Source organism: Chelonia mydas, chromosome 9 (assembly GCF_015237465.2).
Source record: "Chelonia mydas isolate rCheMyd1 chromosome 9, rCheMyd1.pri.v2, whole genome shotgun sequence".
Lineage (NCBI taxonomy): Eukaryota > Metazoa > Chordata > Testudines > Cheloniidae > Chelonia > Chelonia mydas.
Window position 1 is genome coordinate 49,964,676 of NC_057855.1, and position 13,807 is coordinate 49,978,482.

Consider the following 13,807-nt stretch of genomic DNA (forward strand, 5'->3'; position numbering starts at 1 on the left):
CAGTATATCATTGTGGAAGGAATAGTTTGATTGCGCAAAGACTGACTAAATGACAGCAAAAAATCCCATCAAGACCAGCCACAGTCATCAAGGTCTAGCTGCACAAAGGGCCTTAGGCACTGGGCCGCTGATTGTTACAGCACTCATCGGGGATGGGGAGGGCCCTTGCCAGGGGATGGGGATGGGGAGGGCCCATGTTTCCCCTATGCCAGAGGAGGAGGAGGGTTCTGAACAGTGATCTGTCATTTCACAGGTGCTGGGCTGTGGGGTTCCCTCAGCCTCTCTGGTTAAAGCTGTCCTACGGCGGAGATGTAAGGAAAGAGAGCATGAGAATGACTGTATAGCCTGCTGGTTAGAGCACTTACCCAGGAGCTGGGACTCCCAGGCGCCAGTCCCCCTGCTCCAGTGACACTAATTATTTATCCACAATTCAACAGCTTCAACTGGAGAGACTGAGGGAAGAAGGCCACTGCAGAATAGCCCAGTGGTTAGAGCACTCCACTAGATCCCTGTTCAAATCCCTTCTTTTCATCGGGTGGAGGGGGGGACACGTATGGGGGTCTCCCACATCCCAGATGAGTCCCCAAATCACTGGGCTAAAACATAGGAGGGAGCTCCTCCTCCCCGTCCTCCTCCCCCAGCTGTTTTGTGTGAACTCACATGTGGAGCCCGATCCAGTAAGCATGCTCAGGGCGCACCTAACGGAGTCAGCCCCACATGCAACTTAGATGCCTAAATCCCTTTGTGAACCGAGGCCAAAGTGCTACACTCCGGACCTCTTCCTGATCCACTGCTAGCTAATGGGCTGAGAGGGCTTGACAGATGTTCTTGCTAAGCAGGTTTATATGCAAACTCTTTCGCAGCTTGTTTTGAACTAGTTTTGATCTGGAGATCCTGGTCGGCTAGCCTGGGAGTTACGTGTGACTGGCTGGCGAAAGGATGTGACCACATCATTCATTTTTACCGATGAATTGTGGCAGGGTGGGAAATCAGAGATCAGTGTCCAGCGACTTCGTAAGGAATGGGAATCTCGAGGTGGATGTTTGGGGGCTGCACAGGAATCCAAAGGAAGAATAACGGGCCTGCAGTCTATCTCCCATGGTGCTACTGCCCTCAAAATGCCTGGTCCATACGTGTGCCTATTTACGACGCTGACACTTTAACAGCAGCTATTTCAAATTCAAACCCAAATATGCAACCTCACCCACCTTGTCTCCATAACCTGGCTTTCCCGAGTCACCCCCCCTTGTCCTCTAGAACCACTTGCCAGCCATGTTTGACTGCTCCGGCACTGCGAGGGGATGTCAACGGCTGGGGGCACAATTTAGGCCCTGACTGCTGGGTGCTTTCTGCCCTGGCTGCTGGCATGCTAGCATCTAAGGAAGGTGACTAGAGCTGGTTCAAGGAATAAGCTCAGATACAATACAGTTTCCAGCATGTTCAGGGCCAAATATGAGGATGCTGGGCTTTAACAGGGGTGCCAGGGACCCCAACCTAAGGAACAGAGCAAGAAATATATAATAGCAGTAGAGGCTCAACCTAGATTGGGGTTAATTCCTTTATAACACGCTGCCCCATAACCCCACTTGGGAGTCAACATTTTGTGTCAAAACCAGTGAGATGGCAACAAGACCGAGTAGCTCGCACACACAATAGACAGGTTTCAGAGTAGCAGCCGTGTTAGTCTGTATTCGCAAAAAGAAAAGGAGTACTTGTGGCACCTTAGAGACTAACCAATTTATCTGAGCATAAGCTTTCGTGATCCCAGGAGCTGCATCGGATGCATGCAGTGGAAAATACAGTGAGGAGATTTATATACACACAGAACATGAAAAATTGGGTGTTTATCATACACACTGTAAGGAGAGTGATCACTTAAGATGAGCTATTACCAGCAGGAGAGTGGGGTGGGGAGGGGCGAGAAAACCTTTTGTAGTGATAATCAAGGTGGGCAATTTCCAGCAGTGAACAAGAATGTCTGAGGAACAGTGGGGGGTGGGGGGGAATAAACAAGGGGAAATAGTTTTATTTTGTGTAATGACTCAACCACTCCCAGTCTCTATTCAAGCCTAAGTTAATTGTATCCAATTTGCAAATTAATTCCAATTCAGCAGTCTCTCATTGGAGTTTGTTTTTGAAGTCTTTTTGTTGAAGAATTGCCACTTTTAGGTCAGAAATCGAGTGACCAGAGAGATTGAAGTGTTCTCCGACTGGTTTATGAATGTTATAAATCTTGACATCTGATTTGTGTCCATTTATTCTTTTACGTAGAGACTGTCCAGTTTGACCAATGTACATGGCAGAGGGGCATTGCTGGCACATGATGGCATATATCACATTGGTAGATGTGCAGGTGAATGAGCCTCTGATAGTGTGGCTGATGTGATTAGGCCCTATGATGTTGTCCCCTGAATAGATATGTGGACACAGTTGGCAACAGGCTTTGTTGCAAGGATAGGTTCCTGGGTTAGTGGTTCTGTTGTGTAGTGTGTGGTTGCTGGTGAGTATTGGCTTCAGGTTGGGGGGCTGTCTGTAGGCAAGGACTGGCCTATCTCCCAAGATTTGGGAGAATGATGGGTCGTCCTTCAGGATAGGTTGTAGATCCTTGATGATGTGTTGGAGAGGTTTTAGTTGGGGGCTGAAGGTGACGGCTAGTGGCGTTCTGTTATTTTCTTTGTTGGGCCTGTCCTGTAGTAGGTGACTTCTGGGTACTCTTCTGGCTCTGTCAGTCTGTTTCTTCACTTCAGCAGGTGGGTATTGTAGTTGTAAGAATGCTTGATAGAGATCTTGTAGATCATGGTGGAATTCCTCAAAGGCTTCTTTTCCATGGGTCTAGATGATGAAGGGGTCATTAATATAGCGCATACAGACATCTTCATCATCTGGACCCATGGAAAAGAAGCCCTTGAGGAATTCCACCATGATTTCAACAATTTCCATCCCACCATCAACCTCAGCCTGGACCAGTCCACACAAGAGATCCACTTCCTGGACACTACGGTGCTAATAAGCGATGGTCACATAAACACCACCCTATACCGGAAACCTACTGACCGCTATTCCTACCTACATGCCTCCAGCTTTCATCCAGACCACACCACATGATCCATTGTCTACAGCCAAGCTCTACGATACAACCGCATCTGCTCCAACCCCTCAGACAGAGACAAACACCTACAAGATCTCTATCAAGCATTCTTACAACTACAATAAGAGGCTCGTTCACCTGCACATCTACCAATGTGATATATGCCATCATGTGCCAGCAATGCCCCTCTGCCATGTACATTGGTCAAACTGGACAGTCTCTACGTAAAAGAATAAATGGACACAAATCAGATGTCAAGATTTATAACATTCATAAACCAGTCGGAGAACACTTCAATCTCTCTGGTCACTCGATTTCTGACCTAAAAGTGGCAATTCTTCAACAAAAAGACTTCAAAAACAAACTCCAATGAGAGACTGCTGAATTGGAATTAATTTGCAAATTGGATACAATTAACTTAGGCTTGAATAGAGACTGGGAGTGGTTGAGTCATTACACAAAATAAAACTATTTCCCCTTGTTTATTCCCCCCCACCCCCCACTGTTCCTCAGACATTCTTGTTAACTGCTGGAAATGGCCCACCTTGATTATCACTACAAAAGGTTTTCTCCCCCCCCCCACCCCACTCTCCTGCTGGTAATAGCTCATCTTAAGTGATCACTCTCCTTACAGTGTGCATGATAAACACCCAATTTTTCATGTTCTGTGTGTATATAAATCTCCTCACTGTATTTGCCACTGAATGCATCCGATGAAGTGAGCTGTAGCTCACGAAAGCTTATGCTCAAATAAATTGGTTAGTCTCTAAGGTGCCACAAGTCCTCCTTTTCTTTTTACAAACAATAGAGATGCTTCCAGGCCAAGAGATCCCAAAGCACTTTACAAATAAGTCTGTAGAGGAGCCACAACATTCAGCATCCTCCGGGTCCAAGGTGAGTGATGTGAGTGTGATCAGGTGCAAGGGAGAGGTCTGACATCCAGATCGGTGCCTCTGGCAGAGGTAGAGAAGTGACATGAGCTCTGTGAAACCCTGGGCTCCGGAGTGTCTTCCAAGCACGTGCCTTCCAGGATGTCTGAGCTCAGGGCTACGAGCGAGACATAGCAACTGGCTGATGGGGGGGAAGGGAGACACCTGCTTCGTATTCCAGTGCCAGCCTAGACAAAGATCCCTGCTGTTCTCCAAGCCCCAGGAGAGCATGACCATGGCTGACATACACAGGAGCAGCCAAGGTTCAGAGGAGGCATCAAGAAAAAAACAGAGGGTACCTGGAATGAAAGGGAGGGGGCAGTGGGAAGACCCCATATGGACTGGCCTAGTAGTGAGGTGCTGTCCTAAATCCTCGCTCAGGTGCCCCTAGGAGCGGGGTGAGTGTAGTGGATGGAGCAATGTCCCTTAGAAAGAGGATGTACGGTAGCCCAGGTGCATCAGCGGCAGAGTGAGGGCAGGCCGTGGGATCTGCTGCCCGTCCCCATTGGTGTTAGGGTACGCCATGACAGTAGGGACTGGGGGCCCCAGCAAGGACGAGGCACTCATTGTGCCAGGCGCTGTACATAACACAGGGAGAGACAGCCCCTGCTGTGCAGAGCCTACAATCTCCACAGGTGAGCCAGAGGAGCCATGGTTCAGACAGGGAACTGAGGCCTAAAGAAACTCGGGCCCAGAGTTACAAAGCGACTTAGGTGATGTGACGTTGGGCGTTGCGGAGCCTACCAAATCACAGGCTCACACTGGGATCCACAAAGCTGCGTTCAGTGCCTAGGGTCCCTATAAAATGCATGGGGAGAGACTTGCACCTGAGAATGTGCCCACAAAGACAGCATGCTAGGTGGGACTGCCTAAGCCAGCCAAGGGGAGGTGCTGATACACAAGAGCGGGACTCCTCTGCCCATGGGACTTAGAACTTTTGTGAGTCCCTCCCTAAGTGACGGGCCCAAGCTCCCCCAGGGAGTCTGTGGCAGAGCTAGGAACTGAACGCAGGTGCCCTGGCCCGGTACGAGGTGGCACCACACATCAGAAGCCTTTCACCTCTAGAGACATGGGTGGGAAAACTGGCCCATGAGTTAAGTCTCTTTCCAGGTCCCACATGTGCACATCCCAAACCCACTGCTAACTCAGCCAAAGCGTCAGGCTCCGCCCAGGAGAAAGCCAAGACCACAACAACAGGGGAAGTTGCCAGCTAAATTTGTTGTGCATTGGCAGAGCTGTGTGGGGCAACTCCTGCAAGGACGACGGCCTGGCACAAGCTGCTGCCATCTGTGTCTCACGAGAGTGCTGCGTTCACTCGCAAGTAATGATACAAGAGAGTGAGAAGGAGAGTCATGCAGCATGGCATGTTACCCACAGTCTCGCTGATCCTGGAGGGTTAAGCCAAGGTACACACCCAAAGCCCCAGTCTAGAGCAACAGGAGACAAGGGGACCAGGCAGGCAGATCTCCATGACACTTCTCCCAGCTCCGGAAAAATCCATCCCAGGTGGCGGCTGTAACATCAGTAATAGGCCCCCAAAAGAGCAGTCACTTTCTGCAGCAGTTCCTTGTGGTTTGCGTACAGTGGAATTCTCTTGTCCACCAGCTGCCACCGGACGCACGCCTCTGGGTCGCTGCCCTGGAGAAACTGGGAGAGGAAATCAAAGACGTTACACGCAGGCTCACACTGCCACAGAATGCATATTTCCAGCTGCACTCGGCACGCGGCTGGCACAGCAAAGCCTGAGACGGGATGGCTCAGGTGTGGACGAGCTGTTTTCCCCAAGCCTTGATTACCCAGGACTAGCACAAGCACTGACTATTGGTGTTTTAACAAGGGAACGCCAACAGTGTTGGATAAAAGCCAGTTCCTGGGGCTATGTCCTCACCACCAATGAGATGCCGTTCCTTCCCCCAGGACACAGCAATGGTCCGGCTGCCCTCCCTCAATGCTGAGTGAAGGCGAGCGTCAGGCAGGTAATAGATTTCGAATGAAGGAAGTCATCGAACTTTCCTGGGATCTGGTCTCATGGTGCCTGCTGCTGCATGTACGGTCCTTACACAACAAACTTAACAGCATGCCCTGCTCCACCACTGCGCTTCTCCCTGGTCTAGGGTTGCCAACTGTCTAATCACACAAACCCAAACACCCTAGCCCCGCCCCTTTCCCAAGGCCACACGCCTGCCCCACCCCTTCTCCGAGGCCCCTTTTCCCCACTCACTCCAGCCCCCCTGCCTCCATCGCTCGCTCTCCCCCACCCTCACTTGCTTTCACCAGGCTGGAGCAGGGGGATGGGGTGCAGGCTCTGGGCTGGGGGGTGGGGCTGAGGGGTTCAGAGTATGGGAGGGGGCTCCAAGCTGAGCCTGGGGCAGGGGGCTGAGATGCGGGAGAGGGTTTGGAGTGCGGGGTCTGGGATGGAGTTTGGGTGCGGGAGGGGGCTCAGGGCTGGGGCAGAGGATTGGGGTGCGTCAGGAGGTTCGGGATGTGGGCTTTGGGAGGGAGTTTGGATGCGGGAGGGGACTGAGACAGAGGGTTGTGGTGCGGTAGGGGTTCAGGGTGCAGGCTCCGGCTGGGCAGTGCTTACCTCGGAAGTGGCGGCATGTCCGGCAACGGCTCCTATGCTCACAGGTGACCAGGCGGCTCTGCGTGCTGTCCCTGCCTGCAAGCACCGCCCCTGCAGCTCCCATTGGCTGCAGTTCCCCATTCCCAGCCAATGGGAGCTGCGGAGTCGATGCTTAGGACAGGGGCAGCACGCAGAGACCTCCCCCTTGCCGCGCATCCTCCTAGGAGCCGCTGCTGGACATGTCGCTGCTTCTGGGAGTGGTGCGGAGCCAGGGCAGGTAGGGAGCCTGCCTTAGCCCCTCTGAGCCACCGGAATTTTTGCAGCCTACTACTGGTTTCAGTAGTCTCCAGGAGATCGAGCCTGATTCCAGGAGACTCCTGGCCAAATCGGGAGGGTTAGCAACCCTACCATGGTCTCTCCTCCCTCCCGCCCATTGCTCTCCTCTTGCAGCCCCTTTCACTCCTTCTCCCCCCTGCCTAGCTCCATTTCTCCACCACCCCCATTGCTATCCAGGAGCCCTCTCTCACCTGCTCCTTCTCTGCATTGTCCAGGCTGGGTCCCTCCCACCTGAAGGCAGAGAAGCAGGATGGAATGGGACCACAAGACTTGTGGGCACACCACCACCGTGCTGCTGAGATCTGGGCCATTCCCCGAGCTCTGCGGCTTGATCCCACACCCACCCAAGTTGGCATGAGGCTCTTCATTGACTTCAGTGAACGCCTGCTCAGCCCTGTCCTGGGGGCGAGGCCTTTCTGTACGGAAGCTAGTGCTTTGTGAGACAGAAGGCAAAAGGCATTTACCGAGTTCAGCTGCTTCATCTGCACGTCGTTCTTATCTTCAAAGTGCACATTGATGGCCACTGTCTCGATCCAGGCATTGTCCATGTTCCTGGGGTCATCGACGTAGCCTTTGTATACCTGAGGGACAGAGGAGGCAGCTGGGAAGGGTTCCCCTTGGGTTTCAATGTGCTAGCAGAAGGTCAGCTGTGACCTGGCTCAGGAGTGCCGGAATGGGGGGGCCATGCCCCCCTCCACTTTTTACCTGCCGTAAGGGCGAGCGAGAAGAGGAGGGCGTGGAGAGGAGTGAGTGGGAGGCGGGCTGTTGGGTGGAAGAGAAGGCATGGGGGTGGGGCCTCAGGGAAGGGGTGGTGTGAGGGTGGGGCCTCTAGGAGTAGGGGTGGTGCAGGGGCGGGGCTTCTGGGAGAAGGGGCAGCAGGGGGACAGGGACAGGGTTTGGGCACTGGTGGCCCCGCCCACTTGTAAGGAACTGTGACAGAGTGGGGGCTGTGGGAAAGTCCTGCTTTCACATACAGCATCCCTCTCATGGGACGGTCCTGCAGCCAGAGGTGTCCCAAGGGAACTCTGGCACATTGCCTGGGAGCTCTGCTTAACCACAGCAAGTCCCACGCAATGGTTGTTGTGCCCTGCAGGACAATCCTGGCCTGTTCTACCATTCCTCCGTCCTCACTTCCGCAGACCACACCAGGGTCATGTACACAGAACTGCAGCCCGGGCTCATTCTGGGGGCCACCCTGTCCTGCATGGAAGGAATTGGCATGTTATCATCATGGGGATGGGTGTCTGATTCTTGTCCTGCTTCCCCAGCATGGTGCCATGTGGCGTGCTCAGCATACCTCTGCACCTTGGTTCAGCAGGTTCTGGAACTGTGGCCAGAACTCCCTCCTCAGGACCTTCTTCAGCTTCAGTGGCAGCGATTCCCCTGGCTCCAGTGACCCCTGCACAGAACCAGACCATCACAACGGGGCACTGTCTGAACAGACAGCTGGGACTCCTCCCTGACTACAACGAAGAGAGCAGGCCCAATGCTTGCTACTAAGGAAGCAGGAGTTCCCAAACCATGCACTGCCCCAGATGGGGGGACAAGCATGGAGCATCCCACTGTCTGCTCTGGGCAAGGAGTGAAGGGATGCCCATGGCAGAAACTCCTCAGGTGTGCATGGAAACATGGTTTTGCACATAACTTAATTCACCTCTGGAACTCACTGCCACATGGTGATTCTGAGGCCAGGCTTTGAGCAGACACTCCTGAGTCAGAACTGACTGTTAAACTAGCAAGGAGGAAAATGATACGGACTATTAATCACCTGCTGGGCTGGGGGACAATGAAATGCCACTTGTAGTATTGTATTGCGTTATAAGGTGCATCCTGCACCGGACAGGCTACGGCCAGATGGACAACTGGGCTGTTCTGGCAGAATTATGAGACCTCTGGGCATGGGGGATAAGATGCCCTGAATCCCAGCTGGGGACAGATTGTATCTCCCTCCTGCAGAGACCCACAGGGCCTATGTTTTACGTTTTGGTAACATGGGTATAGCTTGTGATGCCAATAACGTCTCTCTGCACTGACTGATCTGCCTACATTTTCTGAGCCTTTCAAAGCTAGGTCAGGTCGATGGGCTCCTTAGCACTTACCCCTGGCAGAGCCCAGTGATCTGACACAGGAGACTTCACAACTAAGACCTCCAGCATTTTCTTTAGGCTCTTTCTATAAATGGATCCATCCATATTCCTTCTCCAGCTACAAAAGAGAAATGTGTCATGCTGCCCTGGGAGCTGGCTCCTCCCGTACCTCCCCGTGGCATGGCAGTGAAGATCAGTTTCAGTGCTCAGGGAGGGCGGTGATGGACTTTGCTGGAGACCCCGAGCTCTCACGAACATCATCAAAGAGATTACACGCTCCTAGCTTTTACATCTGTTAGAAAACAAGCCAGTTTCCCAAGATCCCCCAGCCCTGTTTGCAGGATAACAAGAGGAAAGCATGGCTCCTGAGATAAGAGGTTAAGCGTGGTTGTGGGGCCAGACAGACACCAGGGACATTTGAAGTCTAATCCTTTCTCTGCTCCCAATTCACCACGTGGCCTTGGGCTAGTCATTTACCTACTGGGGGGATCTAATACTTACCTATATGAGTGCAGTGAGCATCAGTTAGCTAATGATTGTAAAGTGCTTTGAAAGAGTTAAGGGGTGTTTACTGTAAGTGCTAAGCAATAACAGAAGATTATCAAAGATCCAATTGCTACACAATAGCACCATGGTCTATGAAATAAGAACAGGCTGCTCTTTATTTAAAACAAAGAACGGGAATCGTTTTAGCAATACATTTCCTTCTGTACGACAGAGGCCTCTGCCCCGTGTGTTACAGATGTAATGTTCCTAGCTCAGCCAGTCGAGGGTGCTGCTCTAGTCAAGGAACTGCCACATGCCAGTAGAACGGTGTCCAGACGTGCAAGCCGAGATCTCACTTGCTGTACTCACCGCGTCACTATAGGGTGCAGTGCATGGTTCGGTCCAAAGCAGCGTAGGCTTCCTCGGCCTCGTAACCCCGTCCTGCCCATAGGATTCCTAGCACAGAAAGAGCCAGAGAGGCGTTGGTATCCCTTCGCCAGGATTATTGGCTTATTCAATCACGCCGTCGCTCATGGAACTGAACAGCCAATGCCATGGAGTGACGCTGTGTTTGTTCAAACAACAAAGGCACTGGAAATGTTTCAACACAGCACTGGAGGAATACACATTTCCACTCCCATTTTTGCTTTTTAGAGCTTTGGAAAATTCCAATCATCAAAGGATAATTGCTCAACTCAATTTCAGGAAATGAATGTAAACAAACATTCCAGACGTCTTCACCAGGACGGGAGACGTTATGGTGGCTTCTAGTTACGAGTGCACAGTGGGGTTACCCAGAGCAGTGTGGGGGGGGCACTGGAAGGTGGGAATGCTTCCACCAAGGTGGAAAGGGCCATGTCTCTTGGTTCTTGTTCACCATCCGGGAGCCATCGGCCATTGCCATTTCGCTTTGTCATGAGGCTTCTAGGCGACAATTGCATGGAGCTTTGGTTGGTTTAGGATCAAGGGCACTATTTTCCACAGTGCCAGAGGCACCATCAGACACACAGCCTGGTCCCCGTCCATGGAGAGAGGTTTGCAGAGTGAAGTTGGGTAGAAATGTTTGCCCCTGTAGAACTTGCTTTGACACGTTAGGGTTTCTTTCCCTTTCCCCACCCCCAAGTGAACAGCTTGCCTCTTCCCTTGAAACCGCCGGGCAGATTGGAAAGGAGTGGGGGAGTCAGGCAGGGCAGCTGCAACATTTCAGACTGTTTCAGGAAACCCAAGACCTGGTGAGTGGAGCTGGGCACCTCCTGAGCTTCCTTGTGTTTTCCAAGCACTGCTCAGGTTCGCATAACATGGGGCAGGTAGCAGCCCCTCTCGCTGCTAATCTGAGGGAGATGCGGATGGAGATTAGGGACCTGATTCCGCCTCCCACCTGTGGGTGTATGTCAGGAACAACTCCCCTGGATTTAATGGAGTGATCCCAGACAGTGCGAGTGGAGAACTAACCACTCTGATCACAAGTGAGCAACCCACCGCTGCACCAGGCCTCCTTCTGCGTTAAGATCAGACATGGGCGGCAGGTATAATACGCCAGCTCTCCCCAAACCTAGGCCGTGGCCCTGCCCAGGCTCCGCTCGGAAGCCCCGCCCTCGCTTCCCCTCTCCCCGAAGCCGGCAGGGCCTCAGCTCGGGCAGCAGTCTGGAGCCAGGGCTCAGCCAGCCGGCGGCTTGGGCCAGCTGGCAGACTGGGGCAGCCGGTGGCCAGGGAAAACTTAGGCTGGCCAGTGGCTGGGGTGGCTCGGGCTGGCTTGTGGCCCAGGGGTTGGGCTGGTGCTCGGGCCAGCCGCAGCCTGGGGGTCTGAGTGGTTCGGCTGGGGCTCCTCTGGCCGTGAGGGGGAGGGGAGCTCAGGGCTCCTATGGGTGAGGGGGCAGGGCCTAGGGCAGAAGGGACAGGGCTGGGGGCTAGGCTCCCCAAAGGGGGCGTCCACACGCTGCCCATGAGATCTGAGTCACTGCACTGCACTGTGAAACCGCAGGGGGCACATCGGGCTTGTGACTGGCCTGACGTTGGGCTGCCCTCTTCCTCCCCACCCCTGGGAGACATGGTACCACTGAGCCGGAGCCAAAGCGCCGAGGCAACAGAGCCAGTTTGCTTGGGCAGTGTTTGTGTGAGAAGCCCCCCGCCCGGCTCACTCACAGCGGCAGCCTGTTCTGGATGGTATACGTGCCGTGGAAGCTCTGCCGGTTGATCAGTCCATCCATCGCATTGTAGTTTATCTTCGAAAGAGCCTCCAGGGAGCTGGAAGACAGAACAGAGCCCCTGTCCTCTTCAGCATGCACGGTGCTGGCCAGCAGCCACAAACACCGGCGGAGCCAGGGCTGGGCAGAGGGCAGGAGAGTGCTGCTGACAGAGACAGCCAGCCAGTGGAGGAGATGGATACACAAAAGCCGGGGGCTGGAAGAGAGGTCGGGGGTTGAGAGAATATGAGAGTGAGAGAGAGAGAGAGAGAGACTACCTGATCCCACACTCACTCTCTGAGAGGATCGCACGCAGCAATCTCCTTCCTGTCTGCCACGTAGAAGGGAGGGTCATAGATCTGGAACTCCACCTGCAGAGCACACAAACCACTTCACACGCATCCCTCCGGCCCAGGGGCACAGCCCTTCCGCCAGCGGCTCCAGGACGGCATAGCCCCCTCCAGAGAGCTGGCGGACCCCAAGGAGGCCCAGAGGAACTACCATCCGAGGGATACACTTCCCACTGACCTGCAATGAGTGCCCAACTCACTGCTGGAAACGGGACTCAGGTCAGCATAGACACAGGCACAACAAGGGGGAGCCCAGCATCCTCAGTGGGAAGTGCCCAAAGTGCAGCGGTTAATTCCACAGGTAGGTCCGTACTCCCCTTGGCCTGCTGCACTGAGCTGCTGAGCTCCCTCCCCTCCCCAGGCCACGTGGCTCCAGGTCGAACCATGGCTGGAGGCCCCCACGCTTGACATCTTGGGCCTAGGGTCACTGAGTGAGGCAGCGTCAGAGCCGGGGGCAGGGGTTCCTGGCTCCCGGCTCAGTGCTCTGCCCACTGGCCCTGCCTGCCTCCATCAACATGCCCCAAGCATCACAGACTACGGCCCCTCTGCTCCGGGCAGATCTCCCAGCCACAGGCCCTGCTCCCTACAGTGGCGCTCTCCTACCTCCCAGGGCACCTTCTCGTCCGGCACCGGGAAACGGACTGTGGAGGAGCTGGGATAGAGGAGGTTGCGGGCGCTCACATGGTACAGAGCCGTCGTCTCCTCGGGCTTCTCCTCCAAGCCGTATTCCTTCAGCTCCGGAGCTTTGCTGGGGACTGGGAGACAAACACAAAGAGCCGAGACTCCCATGGAGCAGAGGACCTCTGAGAAAGGTTAGGGTGAAAGCAATGGGGTTCCTGCTGCCACGGTTAGCTGGGTTTCCCCATAAGAACGGCTTTCCTTCACCACTCTCTGGGCCTGACCCAAAGCCCACTGGGATCACTGGACAGTCTCCTGCTGGGGCCAGTAGGCTTCAGGCCCTGTGCCCCTGGCCACCCCCAAGTGGCGGGCATTGTCTGCACAGGACACTGACTATTGAAGATTTTGGCCTAGAACTTGCTATTTGTTGCATTGCCCCATAGAAGTGGGTCTGCCTCCCCTCTCTTCCCCAGCACAGTCACACATATGCCCCTGCCACCTCCCCGTCCCACAGCCCTGCTCTTCCTGCACGGACTCCGAGAAGGAATCCAGCATGGGAGGGAGCTGTGGGGCAAGTGGAGGTGGGAAGCTGCTGGGGAAGGGGTGGGAAGGACGATCTCCCATACAATGGGGCTGGAGGCAGGGAGGGGAATTAGTAGGAGCCTGCTACGCTGTGTAGCATCCAGCCGCCACAGCACAGCCCATACGGGGTATGCGGAAGCTGGCAGCGAGCCTCCCAGCCTGGGCACAATGCCCCCTGCCTGCCATGGGAACAGGCGCAACCCCTCCTCCCTTCCCCCAGCTCAGGGCATCCAAGACTCTCTGTGCTCCTTCTGCAATGGGGCAGGGCCTGCTACCCAGCTCACCTAGGAGCCCCTTGCCCTGTCCTGCTCTCAGGCCTGGCAGCTGCACTGGCGCCAATCAGGCCTGCGCTGGAGCCAGCGGAGTGACGCTGGTGGGAACCCTGGAGAAGCGAGAGGAGAAATGGGTCCTAGAAGACAAAGGCTGGTCTTTCCTCTCACATGCTGTCAGCCAGAGACTGGCTGGACTTACGCACGGTGGGTGCGTCCTCCTCTGAACCAAATCCATTCCCACGCAGGGCCCGCACGATCCAGGCCAGGGTCTTGGCGGTCTGGGACATCTATCCAGAGCAGAGCAGACCGTCAG

General features: G+C 54.4%; 1 protein-coding gene across 4 annotated transcripts in view; it reads right to left on the minus strand.

Moving 5' to 3' along the window:
- Nucleotides 1-3,337: 3,337 nt before the first annotated feature.
- Nucleotides 3,338-13,807, minus strand: part of TRPM2 (transient receptor potential cation channel subfamily M member 2) — a 57,419-nt gene continuing 46,949 nt past the window's right edge. For 3 of the 4 annotated variants that reach the window (XM_007052618.3, XM_043522868.1, XM_037909567.2), the window contains 9 exons: nt 13,694-13,781; nt 12,626-12,777; nt 11,967-12,043; nt 11,632-11,733; nt 9,859-9,945; nt 9,016-9,121; nt 8,214-8,315; nt 7,381-7,497; nt 3,778-5,664 (listed from right to left, as the gene is read on the minus strand). In XM_007052618.3, the coding sequence (XP_007052680.3) occupies nt 5,539-5,664; nt 7,381-7,497; nt 8,214-8,315; nt 9,016-9,121; nt 9,859-9,945; nt 11,632-11,733; nt 11,967-12,043; nt 12,626-12,777; nt 13,694-13,781 (957 nt within the window). In that variant the 3' untranslated portion in view covers nt 3,778-5,538. Of the gene's footprint in view, nt 5,665-7,380; nt 7,498-8,213; nt 8,316-9,015; nt 9,122-9,858; nt 9,946-11,631; nt 11,734-11,966; nt 12,044-12,625; nt 12,778-13,693; nt 13,782-13,807 lie in introns of all 4 variants that reach the window. The other variant, XM_037909566.2, reaches the window with a different exon arrangement.